Source organism: Ictalurus furcatus, chromosome 24, assembly GCF_023375685.1.
Source record: "Ictalurus furcatus strain D&B chromosome 24, Billie_1.0, whole genome shotgun sequence".
Classification (NCBI taxonomy): Eukaryota; Metazoa; Chordata; class Actinopteri; order Siluriformes; family Ictaluridae; genus Ictalurus; species Ictalurus furcatus.
The window spans coordinates 17,199,337-17,214,899 of record NC_071278.1 but is presented as its reverse complement, the minus strand read 5'-3'; the positions used below and the strand labels follow the sequence as shown (position 1 = coordinate 17,214,899).

The following is a 15,563-nucleotide window of genomic DNA, read 5'->3' as shown; positions in this document are numbered from 1 at the left end:
TGACAATGAAATGGGCTCAAATTTAGTAGGGGCATGCACACTCTGAGGAGATCAAGAATCTGTCCGTTTTTCAACTATGCAATATTTCTTAACTAGTGCCACATGAATATCAGTTATTGATGACTGTAATATAGCCATTTAGGCAAAATCTAACGTGGATCTAAAGTTTGACAGTGAAATGGTCTCAACCGTACTCAAACTGGGCTCAAATGTTTCATCATGCTGATGGCATATATTAATTATGTAGTATTTCATAATTAGAGCCACCCAAAAAACACCCAGATATGAGAATGAAAAATCGTCTGAATCAAGTTTAGGCATAGGACTGGATATGTTCTATCATATTGTTCTAATTATAGTACTAAACTATAACATATTATTTAGTTGAGCCTGTAAATATATGGTGTAAAGCTATATTTTACCTTATATTCGTTTATTATTTGATACAGTGGATCAAAACATTAAACATATATTGTACACAATGTTGTCTAAACAGTATTTTTAAATCTATGTGACCCTTTTGGCTTTCCATGGTCATAACTCCACCTCACTTACTCTTCAGGGTCTGATAACGAGATCAAGAAATCCGAGTGTTTTGCTACATAGTTGCAAAGCTACATAGTTTGAATTCATTAATCGTAAACTATGAACTATAAAATGTTAAAAGTAACGAAGTTTTCTCGACTGTGTCCAGACCAATGGCTGTGTTGGTAGACGTCCTATCAGGGATTCAAAAGTGAAGACAAAATATCTCTGAGGCCCTCTAGTGGCTGACTGCAGTACAGTTTTTAACATGTTAGTGAATGGGAAAGGACCCAAAATTACATTTTTAGTTATCTCCACAATTCGTTTTTGATGATTAATAAAAGTGCACGATTGATGAGTTGACAGTCATCAAACTGACATGACATGACAGTCAAGTCTCATAGATGCACACGCACTCTCCAACAGACACCGAAAGCTCTTGAGAGATGTGTAGCCTATGTAACACCTTTAGGTCAGTGGAACTTGTGCAATGTGTTACCACTATCAAGACATTAAACACATTAAATTCAATAAAAGTCAGTGTTTTTCTATTTGGTACAAACAATCAGGAATTATACTTGTGTTCACTTTCATAATACAAAAATAAATAAACTGTTGTCCACTAGAATTATCTAGTCTTAACTGGCATTATCAAAAAAAAAAAAAAAACAGGCCACCTTTGTAACTTATTTAAATAAAGTAGCTAAACTTTCCTCAACATGCGTTTGAACATTAGAAGGAGTTCATGGCTTCTATGGAGGCAATGAATGTGTCATGTATTATGAGTCTTTGCTTACTCCAGCACATTGAAATATTTTACTGAAGTAGGGCCAGAGGTGCTTATCCTCAAGTTCCACATTGCAGACAAGTGGCCTATTCAGTTTTACATTCACATGAATAGATATAACGTTAACTAAACTGTGTAGCATGAGAAGCTGACCACAGATGAGGAATTTGCACAATTCTAGAGGTTTGAGATGTGTGGGAACCTATTTGATTGATCACACAGCATGCGGTAAATGGCTAGTTGAGAGAAGAAGAGACCTTTAATATTTGTAATGAGTACAGGGTTCCCGAAGGTCATCAAAAAGTCTTAAAGGTCAGAAAATTGAATATCCTGATTTCAAGGCAATTAAAATGCCTAAATATGTGTATTTTTTCTACTAAGCATTGAATTTTTAGATGAAGTCTTAAATCTGATAAATAAATAAATATAGCCGTTTAGGCTGGATTGCAACTCAGTGTTGTTATGTAGTCTTGTTTACGTTTGTGACATTTTGCACACTTCACCAGAGATGAGTAGGGGAGGGTGTGTCACGTAACTTAGAGTTAGCAAGCAAATTGGGCGTAATGGGGAAGGGCAAATTCAACTCTCAGTGGTTCGAAGATGAGCAGTTTCCTAGATCGTTGGCATCAACTAATAACACTAATGAAGCCAACAATACTTTTAAATTGGGTACAATGGGAATTAATGCAATTGAATCTCATAGTTGGTAAATCTGAGAAGCACCAGCGCAACACTGCTAGTCAGAGTAGTGTACTGTAGTGGATTCCTATGTTGCCGCTAGTAGCAGCTCTTCTCATCAGGTGAACACTAAGGCAAACACAACTGCAGCACAGGCTTTTTAGTTTACAGGAAAAATTGAAAGCTGACGTGCTGTGGGTTCTTCACACTATAAATCGACACCATTCCTAAAAAAAAATCAAATGACGAGATCAATGCAGCTTTTAAAGCGATGTTCCCCGATTCTGAGTGTGCATAAGTCATTTACTTGCGGTAGAGACACAGTGGCATACTGTAGATTGCTATTGCTCCATTTATTCAAAGAGAGCTTGTGTCTGAAGTAGGGATGCACCGAATGTTCGGCAACCGAAATTATTATAGTGAAAATGCCAAATAAATTTGACGGAACAATGACGTGTTTGATGACGTGACCAAATAGCCTAGCAGCCAGAGTGAGACGCGCAAATGTCACGACCTCGATGAGGGGGCGCGCGCATGCACGAGCTACGTGCACGAGCTACGTGCTCTTCGGATGTTTTCTGTGCGTTTGTTTTGTTTCTGTCAGGTCGCGAGACGTAAGGGAGTAGAGTACGGAAGCAGGTGAAGACATATTTATTTAAGGGCAGGCAGACAAATCCTATATCTACTATAATACTCCGCGAGGTGTACAGGGACGCGAGCGGTATATATCCCCAATATAATCATCCGTATAGAACCCAATACAACCATTTTTTTGCACTCTTGTCAATGCACTTTTTTGTTGTAGGCTGCAGAGTGTTGCATTCTTTCAGCAGTCAGTTACAGGCCTAACATCGGCTATTCAAGGGGGGCACAAAGATGACCACATCAAAATATTTTTATTTTACTCATTTATTTATTTAAAGTTATATTGTGCCTTGTTGGTAGCCTATGCCTGCTGGAATGAAAAAAAAAATGTTCAGTGTTAAATAAATATTTTGAAATTGTAGTTTTTGTAATTGATTTTTTCTTTGAAAAGCAAGACAAAATAGTAAAAAGCACATTTAGACTATTTAATTTATGCAATGGTGAAAAAAATGTCAAAAGAAATGGAAAAAACACGAAAAAACGTGTTCGGTGTTCGGCCTTCGGCCAAGTTTTTCATTATATCCGGTCTCGGCTTCGGCCAAGCATTTTCATTTCGGTGCATCCCTAGTCTGAAGTAGAGATTGTGTCTCAAGAATCCGTTTTGTTGTTATGATCGCCGAAATTATGAACAAGATAACTAAAAAAAAAACAACTGGACCTCTACTTGAGATACTGCACCACTGATGAAACGGGCATTATGCTAACTCTCACCGTATTCAGATTGTGTTAGCTTGTTCTTTATGTTCGTCCAGTATCCATTTTTATTTCTTCAGGTCTTAAAAAGGTCTTAAAAAGCCTTACATTTTACTTTAAAAAAAAAAAAAAAAAAGCCGCAGCAACCCTGGAGTACTTTCAAGACCTGAATAAAAATGTAATGAATTAAATTTTTGTTTTTTTGTTAAATGTAATTAAGTAAGTGTACAAGTACTCAGTTAGCATAACACTCAAGTAAAGTATAATACTCCAAAATACAATTACCTAATTATTTTCAATATCTGCTTTCAAAATCATTTAGTGTGATCTGAGTCAGGTTCATTGTTCCGTACGACACATGAAACTGCTTATTGTTTTTCATAAGTGCCCTACATGAAACCTCTCTCTATACAACACTGACAAGAGGGATATGAAAGGGCCAGTTCCTCTTTTTTTGTGCGTTGAAGGTTCACATCTGCTTGATATGTGTTTACAGGTCAATATAGTCATTTGAGAAGCTGAGATTGAACGTACGGACGGATATTGCTAACAAGTAATCCACTGCAAAAGCAAGGCAAGTGTTGGAATGAAATTTGTATATTTTTTCATAGACAACTGCATTTACATTGAAGGGATTACTCACTACTTAACTTGCCAGTCTAGTTTTGAATGTAGTTTTGGATGCCGACATTCTACTGTCTTTTATGTGCTCATTGGTGAAGGAAAATTTAGAGATTCTACATTATTTAGATCTTACTGCTGTTTTGGGGGGAATTTATTGTACATAAAGGCATTATTGTAGATAATGGGTAAACAAGTATGCTTTGTTTTCTCGTCCTCTAGATGACTGCTGTTTTAGTGTTGCTTATGGTAGGGCTGGTTTCTGGCAGTATTGTCTGTCCAGACGGGACAGAATGTGAAGACAAAAATACTTGCTGCCCAGCTAAGACAGGATATGCATGCTGCCAATATCCATCTGTATGCAGAAAGCAGAGCTATTCATTTCTTTTGGAGCTTAATTAATAAGGATTTATTACAAATATGTGATCTGTTTATCTAATCAAAGATACAATAATGTTACATTATGACTGAATCTTTAATACATCCTATATAAACAAAAACCTCCTTAGTATCCTCTAAATTATACCCTATTTGTATTCTTTAAGGCTGTTTGCTGTCCAGACAAGGCCCACTGCTGTCCACAAGACTACCAGTGTGTCCTAGAGACTCAGCTGTGTGAGAAAAAGGGGCTTCCATGGTATAGAAACCATCTTTCTTCTCATATAGCTGCAGAGGAGGAAGAGAAAAGAGCTCCTGTTGCTCTTGTGAAAGCTGACAATCCTTCTGTCTCTGTGGTTCACTGTGACAACACCTATACCTGCCCTGATGGTACAACGTGCTGCAGGTCTCCTTTAGGACAGTGGTCATGCTGCATATACAGTGTGGTTGGTATTTTTTCAGCAAATCTTGAATGTGTTAGGGTTTATGAGTATAATCTTAACATTTTATCTGATCCTTTAGGGTCAGTGCTGCCCTGACGGCATCCACTGCTGTCCCTTTGGTTATCGCTGTGACAGCACATCCACCCACTGTTTTAAGGGAGCACTGAGACTTCCTGCATCTCCACAGATTGCTGCGATGCAGCGCAACACCATTCAGGTACAAGACAAAATGATATTCTCCCTTTCTTCAATAAAGTATTACATAAATAAAATGTTTTAAAATGTCATAGGATTTAGTGACAAACATTAGCAAACTACAACACTGTGTGGTTGAGTGGGTGTATAGGGGAAGGAAGATGACTCATTATAGGAAAGTACTTAACAATATGGTGGTGTGATTTGTGTCAGGTCATTACCATCCAATCTTTGATTATCTTCATATTTTGTATGTTTTGGATTGTTTTCTTGTTGCAGGATACACTTCATTCATTATATCTTAGAATTATCTTAGATTTCCTTGCAGATAAAGTGTAAAATATAGGTACATTTCTTTTTCCTTTCCCAGAAACCAAGGGGGCTGCAAACTTTTATACTCAAATGTATTTAACGTGGGGCACTCTGTGGTTAGCACGTTCGCCTCACACCTCCAAGGTTGGGGGTTCAATTCCCGCTGCGGCCCTGTGTGTGTGGAGTTCGCATGTTCTCCCCGTGCTGCGGGGGTTTCCTCAGTCCAGAGACATGCATGGATGTATCTAACGTTAAAATCCACAGCCATACTAGCTAGTTTGTCAGTCAGTGGTTATTGCATCAACCCTAATGACTCCCAAGTGACAGTTGGACATGGTGTCCTGGTCTTGTGAAATCTAATCTTATGACACAGCTTACATTTTAGTGTTTTGCAATTTCTAGTACTCGTTATAATCCACTCTTAGTCTTGTAGCTGGAATATTTGGTTTGTGAGGCTAATGAAGCAATAATTTCTCCACAGCGCCACAGAAAGTTTAACTCTTATTATGTAAACTCTTATAACAATATGGAACGTGAATCTCAGCCAACCAATATGCATAGAGTTTAAAGAAAAGAAATGAAAAAAAAAAATATTGCATTATTTATCAAGCAAATCATGAATGTAACTTGGCTAACCACAGTTAATCTCTGCAGGATCAGTGCTGTCAGAGTGAGACAGGTTGCTGTCCCATCGGGTTTCACTGTGACGAGGAAGTCTGCATTAGTGACTTTGACAAGACTGCATGATTGACTTTGATTTTCTTTAAACAGAAGGCTAGGTCCAGAAAAAAAAGCAATAATCATTTACTGTATTTTACTTGAGCAACAAGTGTATTACTTTATTATGCTCCATGGTTAAAAATTTCTTATGCCACAATAAACAGGAACAGTTACACTGAATTTTATTAAGTTCTCATTTTGAAGAAACAAGAAATAAATTACAAAAATAAATGACTGAAAATGAGTCAAAAATGTAAATGCAAATGATGCAAGTAGAAATTAATCTTAAAAAATGTTATGCACAAAATTGTATGCGCATTATTTCTAGTTTATGATGCTTTATCGAATGCGGCATAATATTCAATAAGTTCTGTCTTTATTAATTTTTATTTTATTTCTGATATTTTTTATTTCTCTATTAATTATCATTTTCTGTTATTTCGTTTTTGGTTTTTTTTAAAAATCCTTTTTATTCTTTACATCAATATCTGTTCATTTATGCATTACTTTCTCTTTATGATAATGAGACAAATAGCCTATGCCAGGGGTTCCCAAACTTTTCCAGCGCAAGGCCCCCCAAATAGCATTAACGTTTGACCGAGGCCCCTCTTTTGCAAGATGTCTTTAAAACACATTAAAAATACAGACTTCTGAATATATCCCCCTTTTTTAAATTAATAATTACATCTTACATCTTTACATTACATTACATTAGGAATTGATTGATTGTGTGTGTGTGTGTGTGTGTGTGTGTGTGGTGGTCTGAAAAAAAATCATGTAAAAAACATCATGTATTTATTTATTTTTCACACCAAATTGTTGAGGTCCCCCGGGCGCCCCCTAGCGGCCGCCACTTTGAAAACCACTGGCCTATGCCACCGCGCCTTATTGCTCACAGATATTATATTGTGCAGGAGACACATAACTACGGAAGCCCTAAGCGGCCATACATTATTACTTTTTTTCCGTTGTTTTCTCGTGATCTCGACTTCATTTTCTCGTGATCTCGACATAATAAAAGTTGTTTTCTTGTTATCTCGACTTAATTTTCCTGTACACTGGACCTCAATCATCCCGAAGTCAATGGGGGGTTTAATGGGTTTTTTGGTAAAATGCCTGAAATAAGGTCTGTGGTTAACACAAGCTCAATGTATGTTCACGTTTTATACTATGCCATAAAGTACATCAGTAATACCCCACTCAGGATTTTTTAAAAATGCTTTTACGTGTCTTGAAAAAGACGGTTGCTAACAAGTAGCTAAATGGGACTACAGAGGTTGTCAGGGACATTAAACGTCATCACGCCGAACAGGTAAACTCGTCTATTACAGCCTCGTTGTGTTTATACTCGCACTCTTGCAACTCAACTTGTAGATTGATCAACTTATAGTATTTTCCAATTGTATTGTATTTTAAATAAAGATTGAAAGAGTTGTCGGAAGCGTAGCGGTGGTGACGTTGAAGCCATGCGACCGTGGTGTAGTTCTTTTTTTAGCCTAACATTAGCTTTTTACTTCTGGCGAGTGTATAGGCTTCAAAATCTTATGAGTCTTATCTTAATGAACGAAACATGTAAGAATCATAAACGTTTGTTGGTCACATAGTTTATTTTCTGCAATAATCCAAAAACCAATGGAAAAATCCTATCGGCTTTTTTTGTCGAGGGAACCAGGACGATGCTAACTTCTGGGCTGGCCTACAAAAATACTTCATCCCTGCAGGATTGACGACTTCCACATTAGTGTCCGACACTTGAGAAGGACACACACACCCCTCTCTAAAGTCCATCTCGATCCTCGATAAAGTCCATCTCTACAGCGGGCAACTATTACATTTATGAAGGAACACCAGTCCCATTCACAAAGCACCAGATTTTCTCACAATAAAATTACATCGTGAAAAAGCAAGTTTTGCTATGTCAAGATCACGAGAAAACTAATTAAGTCGTGATCACGAGAAAACAACTTTTGTTATGTCGAGATCACGAGAAAACAACAGAATAAAAAAGTAATAATGCATGGCCGCTTAGGGCTTCCATACACAACTGAGACTCGGATGAATATGTTAGTCAGGATTATTTACTCTGTCATGTGGAGCCTTTGGCAGAAAATTTACTACAGAGTACTTATTTCGATTGGAAATGTAAACACTAGATGTAAGAAAAGCAGCATATTTGCAGTTTCATGAGCAGTTCAGTGTAGTGAGGTAGGAAAAGCCAGCATCAGTTAATGGCTGCTGTTGAGGATCCTTATGAAATGAGGGAAGGGAAGGGGGAAGAGCAGGACATATAAACTGGGCGAGTTTCCACTTTATTAGGTTAAAGTTAACGAGCTAGCAGGTTTACTAAAACCGGTAGAGTAAATCCTAAAAGACAAACAGAAGGTTAAATCATAAACGGCTCTGTCGTAGATAATTAGTGCAGTAAATAGGGTGTATAAGCTGATCTATCATGTACAGTGTATTTGGGATTCAGCCTTACAGAAGACTTGTAGGTATTTGTCGCCCTCTAGAGGAGGTAAATAGAGGCGGATTTGAGTTTCCATGGTAACCCAGTGTCAACATCCTGAGTTGTTGAGCGTGTGGTTTCAGCATGTCCGAGATGTCTGCGCTGAGCAAAAAGCTGATTCAAACCTTGGCTGAAACTCTGTCTAAACAAGTTAAACACTGTAAGTATCGCAGATTGTTGCATATTAATTATCTGGATGTTACTCAGCGAACAAGAAACATTCGTGTGAGCACTACTGAGATATATAGTTATGCATTAGTAGCTTAGCTAGTTAGTTACATTATTCACCAACCAGTGAGTGGACCTTTAGTTTTAATAATCGCTTGTATATATACGTCATACTCTGATATGTCAGACCCTGGTACACCTGGAGGGTTAGTATTAAAGGGATAGTTCACTCCAAAAATCAAAATTCTGTCATCAGTTTCTCACCCTCGAGTCGTTCCAAACCCATAAGACTTTCGTTCATCTTCGGAACACAAACGAAGACATTTTTAATGAAACCTGGGAGATTTCTTGTCCCTCCATTTACAGTCCAAGTAACCAAAACTTTCAAGCTCTGGAAAGTTCATAAAGGAATTGTGAAAGTAATCCATGTGACTCCAGTGGTTTAATCTCAATTTTATGAAGTGATAGGAATGCTTAGTGTGCGCAAAAAAAACTTTATTCACAAAATATCTTCACTTCCGCTTAGATCTGCGACGCGTTCACGAGAGAACCGCGGCGTATGCGTGTTGTGTTGACGCGAGAGCGGACAAAAAAAAATGCAAGTCCTCCTCTATGTGGAAATCTGCAGACATCTTTGTTACAAAGATTGTTCTGCATGACTCAGTTTGTGTCCAGCGTCCGTCTTCCTCTGCCGTAAACAGTGCAGCGCTTCCGGGTCCCGCTGTATCGCCAGAACGTCCGACATAGATGAGGACTTGCATTTTTTTTGTCCGCTCTCACGTCAACACAACACGCATGCGTCGTGGTTCGCTCGTGAACATGCGTCGGAGATCTATATAGAAGTGAAGATATTTTGTGAATAAAGTTTTGTTTTTCTGTGCACACAAATTCGTATCACGAGATTAAACCACTGGAGTCACATGGATTACTTTTACGATGCCTTTATGAATTTTTTGGAGGTTGAAAGTTTTGGTTACTTGGCCTGTAAATGGAAGGACAGAAATCTCTCAGGTTTCATTAAAAATGTCTTCATCTGCGTTCCAAAGATGAACGAAAGTCTTATGGGTTTGGAACGAAATGCGGGTGAGTAACTGATGACAGAATTTTCATTTTTGGGTGAACTATCCCTTTAAAAGTTTGTGGACACCTGACCATCACACCCACATGTGCTTGTTGAGCATCCTTTGCTCTTATAATAACCTCCATTCTTCCAAGAAGGTTTTCCACTAGATTTTGTAGTGTTGCTGTGGAAATTTATCCGTTCATCCACAAGAGCATTAGTGAGGTCAGGCACTGATGTTTGGTGAGGAGTCCTGGGGTGCAGTCAGCGTTACAATTCTCCCAAAGGCGTTCAGTCAGGGTTGAGGTCACGGCTCTGTGCAGGACGCACAAAGTTCTTCCACTCCAACCCACTGTGTGCTTCCAACTTTGTGCCAGTTTGGGTAAGGCCTATACACATGGGTGTGATGGTCACGTGTCCACAAACTTTTGGCTATGTAGTGCAAATATTTATAATACAAAGCCATCTTGGCTCGAGGAAAATAAATCGCTAAAATTGGTGAAATATCAACTGACATTTAAACTGCTTTTTTTTTTTTTTCTTCAAATCTAAAACAAATACGTGAACTCACAATGTTTATCCATGTCTTATTTGCACCCTCATGCATCTCATGCAGCAACCCCAAGCATGAGAAGAGGTTTTGTGTGTCTTTAATCTTCCCCAAAAAACATAGATGTATTGAAGGTTAGTCATTTTAAATATTATTATCTGTCTCAGTTTTACCAAGGTAATACAGTAGATTCATTGCTAAGCAGCGAACAGTATGTTATACAATGTGTAAATTCACCCATCTTCCCAAGCAACTCTTCTCTGATCTCATAAAGGAGTTTACACCTGGTTGTTTCGGTACAAAAGTCAAGTATTAGGAGAGATTTTGGTAGTCAGACATGACATAGACTTTTTTTTTTTTTTTCAAACTGGTCTGGAATATTCTTCTTGCTGTGCAGTTAATAAAACTGAAGCGGAGTGCCTGATCCGACTGTTTAACACACTGCTGGGAGAACAGACTGAGAGGAAAGCGGCTCATGGACTGGACCGGGGAAAATTCCGCAACATCCTGCACAACACATTCGGACTGACCGATGACATGATTATGGACCGAGGTAAGGTCACAAGGTTTGTGCATAGATGACAGAGTGTGTTCTGCGTGTAAACTAAGCCTCGAAGATAAAATTTCTCGAGTTTTCAGTAAATATACTTCATGTTATCCATGAGTATACTTTAATTCTCATCTGTCCTAGTTTTTCGTGCCTTTGACAAGGACAACGATAGCTACATCAGTGTTAAAGAGTGGATAGAAGGACTAGCGGTCTTCCTCCGAGGGACACTGGATGAGAAAATAAAATGTAAGGGAATTCAGTGCTTACTTCTATATGAGTCATTTTAATCACAGTGCTCATCGTGCCAATGTCCTGTTTGTGAAATTCCCACAGTCTGTTTTGACATTTATGACCTGAACGGGGACGGCTACATATCTCGGGAGGAAATGTTCCACATGCTGAAGAACAGCCTGATCAGACAGATGACTGAGGAAGACCCCGATGAAGGAATTAAGGACCTCGTGGAAATAATACTAAAGAAAATGGTAAGGGAAAATCTGGGCACTGTCGAGAGAGAGAGAGAGAGAGAGAGAGAGAGAGAAACAGCCATCTGAAAATATGACAAGTTCAAGTAACATTTATTCTGCAACTGATGTTGATGTCCAGGATTACGACCACGACAGCAGACTTTCATATTCAGACTTCGAAAAGGCTGTGAGGGATGAAAATCTGTTATTAGAGGCTTTTGGATCTTGTCTTCCTGACGCAAAGGTAAAAATTAACAAAAGCACACATTAAAAGTGTTATGAATGTACTTGCCTGTGAGATAAATGGCAATAAAAACACTGACATGCCTTGTAGTTCTTCCTAAACAACCCCAGCCCTTTGGTTGAACTACAGACAGGTGACAAATGAAAGTAAAAACCAGCAGCTCACAATGCCCCAATCAACCTAATGCCTAAATGAGTAGTTTGTGACAATGTCTATTTTTCAAACTGCTATACAATTTAATAAATTTTAATTGACAGCATCTTTAATAATAGTCAAGTTAATCTTTTATTTAAAAAAAAAAAAATATATATATATATATATATATATATATATATATATATATATATATACATACTATATATATGTATATACATACATACACACACACACACACACACACACACATATATATATACACATATATATATTACACACACACACATACACACACACACAAAAGCAAAACATAACATAATGGTCTGTCATAATTTTTTTTTTATTAATATACAAAAGGCTGTTCAGTAATATACTGCTTTTTCGTTTGTTTTGCAGAGCATACAGGCATTTGAGCAACATGCATTCCAGGATACACTGAGGACCTGAATCAGTCAACTAACAAATTCACAACAAGGTTTTAAAAGCAAATGTACAACGTGTGTTTCTCTGTAGGAATTTTTAGAATGTGATTAAATTCTTCTCCGAGGCTTTGTGGTGGTGGTGGTGGTGTTACTGCTGGTCTTCGTCTCTGTGGGAATTGATGAGACCTTAAAAAAAAATAATAATAATTTGAAATAATTCTGATTTCAGCAACCAGAAAACCTAACTTTCATGAAACTGATCAAAGTGACACAATAGGGGTTTTTCCACACACACACACACACACACACACACTTGTCACACTAAAATTCCATGCATACTACATATGTCTCATGTTAATATGAGTTAATAAGTCCTTTTAAATGTTGTCTATATTTTATTGTGTTTTTAACTGTTTTATTTTTGTTTGGGGAAGAGACAATAGGAAAAAAGTGCTTCAGAATTGTAAAGTATGCCGTAATCTAACCAGACATGTACACACACAGTCCATGAACAATACTGACGATGACAGATTCGGATAGGATTAAAACCCCAGAGATGCTTCAGTAATAATTACATCGCCCCACCTTCCCATGTAAAATAGAAAGAAATGCATTTTAATCAGTATTTTGAAAAAGTGAACAGTGAGGTAACCATTAATCATATATCCTGACTAACCATGAAACTGTGCAACTGTAACAACACTATTACACAGCTTACCTTTGCCATTGTTTGCCGGATTAAGCTGGCCGTTGTGTTTAATGAATTATCTTCCATGTCCATTCTTTGTTGTTCTGGTAGTTTGGGTCCAAAGAAAGGAGCATTTTTGTCCAACATTCCCAAAAAGTCTGTATTGTCCATCATTTTCCTCTTTCTGTTTTCCAAACGTGCCGTCCTCGGTATAAACCTTGGTGCAGTGGATGGAGGATTTTTGGATATTTTAGACCTGTCTCTTTCTTCCTTGTCAGCAGATGCTGAGTCTGGCCAATTTGTGGTCTGTTTGGAAAGTTCCGGGGAAGCCGAGATGAAACGATGTAGAGATCCCATCTTATCCTCTGTAGGTGCATTTGTTTGTAGACTGTGTGATTTAAATCCCCAAGAAGATAAACATTGCTGAGGGGCTTCTTCCTGTGGCGGTAAAGGCAACAGTGGAAACCCAGAATAAGTGTTGGGATTTGAAGTTTCCGTTTGAGCACGGTTTCCATCTCCCCATGGAGTAGATGCCGGTGCCGGTGCCGAAGACTCTGCAGGTTTTTTGGACCTTGTGGGTTCCTTTTCACTTTCTGATTCTGTAAAAAAAATAATAATAAATAAATAAATAAAAAATAGGCAGGAAATGTCTAAAAATGCAGAAAGATCTTAAACATTTTAACATAAATCTAGAAAGTGTGCTGTCAGTATTTCATCATAATACCTGATTTTATACATGCTCTGTTCATGTAGCTCCTCCGGTCTTGCAGCTTCTTTCTTATGTCTTCTACAGTCTCGTATTCAGGAGCATAACACACATGAAGTATCCCTCCATAGAAGCTTTTTTCATCAGTGTTCCGCTTTGCAGCCCTGAAAAAAAAAAAAAATCAATATAATCACACTTTCAGTATACCATGGGCGCTGTTTTTCATTATTCAGATATCACAAACTGATTCTCACCTTGCACTTGTAAGTTTCTGAAACTTCATGAGATAAACTTCAGTGAATTGTTCAGCAGGATATTCATCAAGAACCCTATATTCCTCTATCACTCCATAAAGCGCAAAAAGTTGCACCAGCTCGGTCATCACACCGATAGCAGGCACTCCTTGCACCAGGAGAAACCGAGACTCCAAGTTAATGGTGTACACCTAAAATGAGGCAAGGCAGAACATACCATGCAAAAGATATAAAAGCGCACTCAACGTCTGAAGTACAGACTGATGATGTCAAAGGCAGTGTTCAAAATGGCACACTATCCATACTATTCATATATTGATATCCAACCCTGATGTCATCCAGTTTATCTGCAGATAAGAAATATGAATCTGCCTATCTCTGTGTTCAATATATCTTTATGGCTAATTATTTATTTATGTTAATCACTGAGGATTTCACATATCATACTCACAATTACTCAACAGTTCTAAAAAAAATCTGTCTGAGTAATTAACTGGCTGGGATCAGGGATCACCACAGATGCACACATATATACATATATACATACATACATACATACATGCATACATTCATTCATACATGCATACATACATACATACATACATACATACATACATACATACACATACATACATACATACATACATACATACATACATACATACATACACACACACACACACACACACACACACACACACACACATCTTTATATACTCTGAAGTAGCTGTGTCCAAGGGTGAAACTGATTGACAGGTAATTGATCATGTGACTATGTTGTATATAAAATAATATAATGCTTACTATGTATCAACAAAACAGTTTACAGTACAGTAATGTCATTTCCAACCCTGCCGTCGATGCTTGAGTCGCTAACTAGTGCAGTCAGTTTTAATTAATTAAACTAACTTCCCTTCAAATGTACAAGAATTAACCCGAGCTGACCTTGACGGCTTTTGGTCTTCTTCCCTCCCTGTATTTTGGTCTTGTGTGACAGGCTTTCTGTTGCTCATGATGTTTGTACACTCGCGGTGTATCCCAAACAGAACTGCCCTCGGACGCCGCCATGTTTTCTCATAGCCTTCTCCGAGCATGCGCACAACGAAAGAGCCGTACTGATGCAGCCTTCACGTGCTGCTGAAATTATTATCCAATTCGAGTTTCCGACTCAAAGGGGGCAGACGAGTGTTCCTCCAAATCGTAATTACAAGTGAGAACCTCGGTAATAATTACAATCAAAATAATTTCCAAATCAACCTAACCTAATCAAAGCTGCTGTACCACTGTATACACAAACCTGAATTTTAGATGTTTTATTTCAATGCTAATATCGTGTACTTTAGGACATTTCTATTGCATTGTGAGATGCTAATTAAATTTTACCCGACTTATAAGATGACAATAAAGATATCCTATCTCTATACATATTTGATCATAGTGTAGGAAAAGTAGTTTCAGTGGTGGTTATTATTCTATTATTAGTGGTGGGTTAGTTTCAGTGGTAGGTTATAATGATTCATTCATTATTTTTTATTATATACCGTTTACTTTTAGTAACCTCTGGTTCCATTATGTATATTTGTGCAATAGCTAGGAAGGTTAATACGGTTAGGGTTAGTAAGTACAATTTCTCAGGAGGAATAGAAGTAAAAGAGAGCATGAACGCTGCACAAGACCAAACCAATCTATCTAACTGATGCCTTTGTATTTACAAAAACTAAATACTTTTTTTTATTAAGTATTCTCAATCATCACAGACTTCAAAGTAACAATATATATATTTCAAATATTTTCT

General features: G+C 37.7%; 3 protein-coding genes across 6 annotated transcripts; 2 read left to right on the top strand and 1 right to left on the bottom strand.

Annotated features, from left to right (window-relative positions):
- Positions 1-3,606: 3,606 nt before the first annotated feature.
- On the top strand, positions 3,607-7,032 carry LOC128600341 (progranulin). The gene is made up of 5 exons (XM_053612733.1): positions 3,607-3,902; positions 4,172-4,306; positions 4,495-4,773; positions 4,850-4,987; positions 5,932-7,032. The coding sequence occupies exons 2-5, from the start codon at positions 4,172-4,174 to the stop codon at positions 6,022-6,024; spliced, it is 645 nt and encodes a 214-aa protein (XP_053468708.1). The 5' UTR covers positions 3,607-3,902; the 3' UTR covers positions 6,025-7,032.
- Positions 7,033-8,341: 1,309 nt separating this feature from the next.
- clxn (calaxin) lies at positions 8,342-13,227 on the top strand. 3 transcript variants are annotated; one of them, XM_053612732.1, is made up of 7 exons: positions 8,342-8,663; positions 10,679-10,834; positions 10,973-11,077; positions 11,165-11,316; positions 11,438-11,542; positions 12,095-12,173; positions 13,090-13,227. In XM_053612732.1, the coding sequence occupies exons 1-6, from the start codon at positions 8,588-8,590 to the stop codon at positions 12,143-12,145; spliced, it is 645 nt and encodes a 214-aa protein (XP_053468707.1). In that variant the 5' UTR covers positions 8,342-8,587; the 3' UTR covers positions 12,146-12,173; positions 13,090-13,227. The 3 variants fall into 3 exon arrangements, with proteins under 3 accessions (XP_053468707.1, XP_053468706.1, XP_053468705.1); XM_053612731.1 differs by having other exon boundaries at positions 12,920-13,165; XM_053612730.1 differs by lacking the exon at positions 13,090-13,227 and having other exon boundaries at positions 8,344-8,663; positions 12,095-12,247.
- On the bottom strand, positions 12,166-15,561 carry rbm48 (RNA binding motif protein 48). Of its 2 annotated transcripts, XM_053612728.1 has the most exons (5): positions 14,714-15,561; positions 13,769-13,959; positions 13,533-13,678; positions 12,839-13,407; positions 12,166-12,306 (listed from the first exon to the last, which is right to left on the bottom strand). In XM_053612728.1, the coding sequence occupies exons 1-5, from the start codon at positions 14,834-14,836 to the stop codon at positions 12,229-12,231; spliced, it is 1,107 nt and encodes a 368-aa protein (XP_053468703.1). In that variant the 5' UTR covers positions 14,837-15,561; the 3' UTR covers positions 12,166-12,228. The 2 variants fall into 2 exon arrangements, with proteins under 2 accessions (XP_053468703.1, XP_053468704.1); XM_053612729.1 differs by lacking the exon at positions 13,769-13,959.
- Between the last annotated feature and the right edge of the window lie 2 nt (positions 15,562-15,563).

What these genes read in the sequence shown, in the direction of transcription:
- LOC128600341 (XM_053612733.1), top strand. Translation starts at nt 4,172, where the DNA reads ATGACTGCTGTTTTAGTGTTGCTTATGGTAGGGCTGGTTTCTGGCAGT. An exon ending in CATGCTGCCAATATCCATCT is followed by an intron (nt 4,307 to 4,494) that starts GTATGCAGAAAG and finishes GTATTCTTTAAG; the next exon opens with GCTGTTTGCTGTCCAGACAA. An exon ending in TGCAGCGCAACACCATTCAG is followed by an intron (nt 4,988 to 5,931) that starts GTACAAGACAAA and finishes TAATCTCTGCAG; the next exon opens with GATCAGTGCTGTCAGAGTGA.
- rbm48 (XM_053612728.1), bottom strand. Translation starts at nt 14,836, where the DNA reads ATGGCGGCGTCCGAGGGCAGTTCTGTTTGGGATACACCGCGAGTGTAC. An exon ending in CAGAGCATGTATAAAATCAG is followed by an intron (nt 13,408 to 13,532) that starts GTATTATGATGA and finishes TTTTTTTTACAG; the next exon opens with AATCAGAAAGTGAAAAGGAA. An exon ending in TCCGGCAAACAATGGCAAAG is followed by an intron (nt 12,307 to 12,838) that starts GTAAGCTGTGTA and finishes TTTTTTTTTAAG; the next exon opens with GTCTCATCAATTCCCACAGA.
- clxn (XM_053612732.1), top strand. Translation starts at nt 8,588, where the DNA reads ATGTCCGAGATGTCTGCGCTGAGCAAAAAGCTGATTCAAACCTTGGCT. An exon ending in ACTGGATGAGAAAATAAAAT is followed by an intron (nt 11,078 to 11,164) that starts GTAAGGGAATTC and finishes AAATTCCCACAG; the next exon opens with TCTGTTTTGACATTTATGAC. An exon ending in AAATAATACTAAAGAAAATG is followed by an intron (nt 11,317 to 11,437) that starts GTAAGGGAAAAT and finishes GTTGATGTCCAG; the next exon opens with GATTACGACCACGACAGCAG.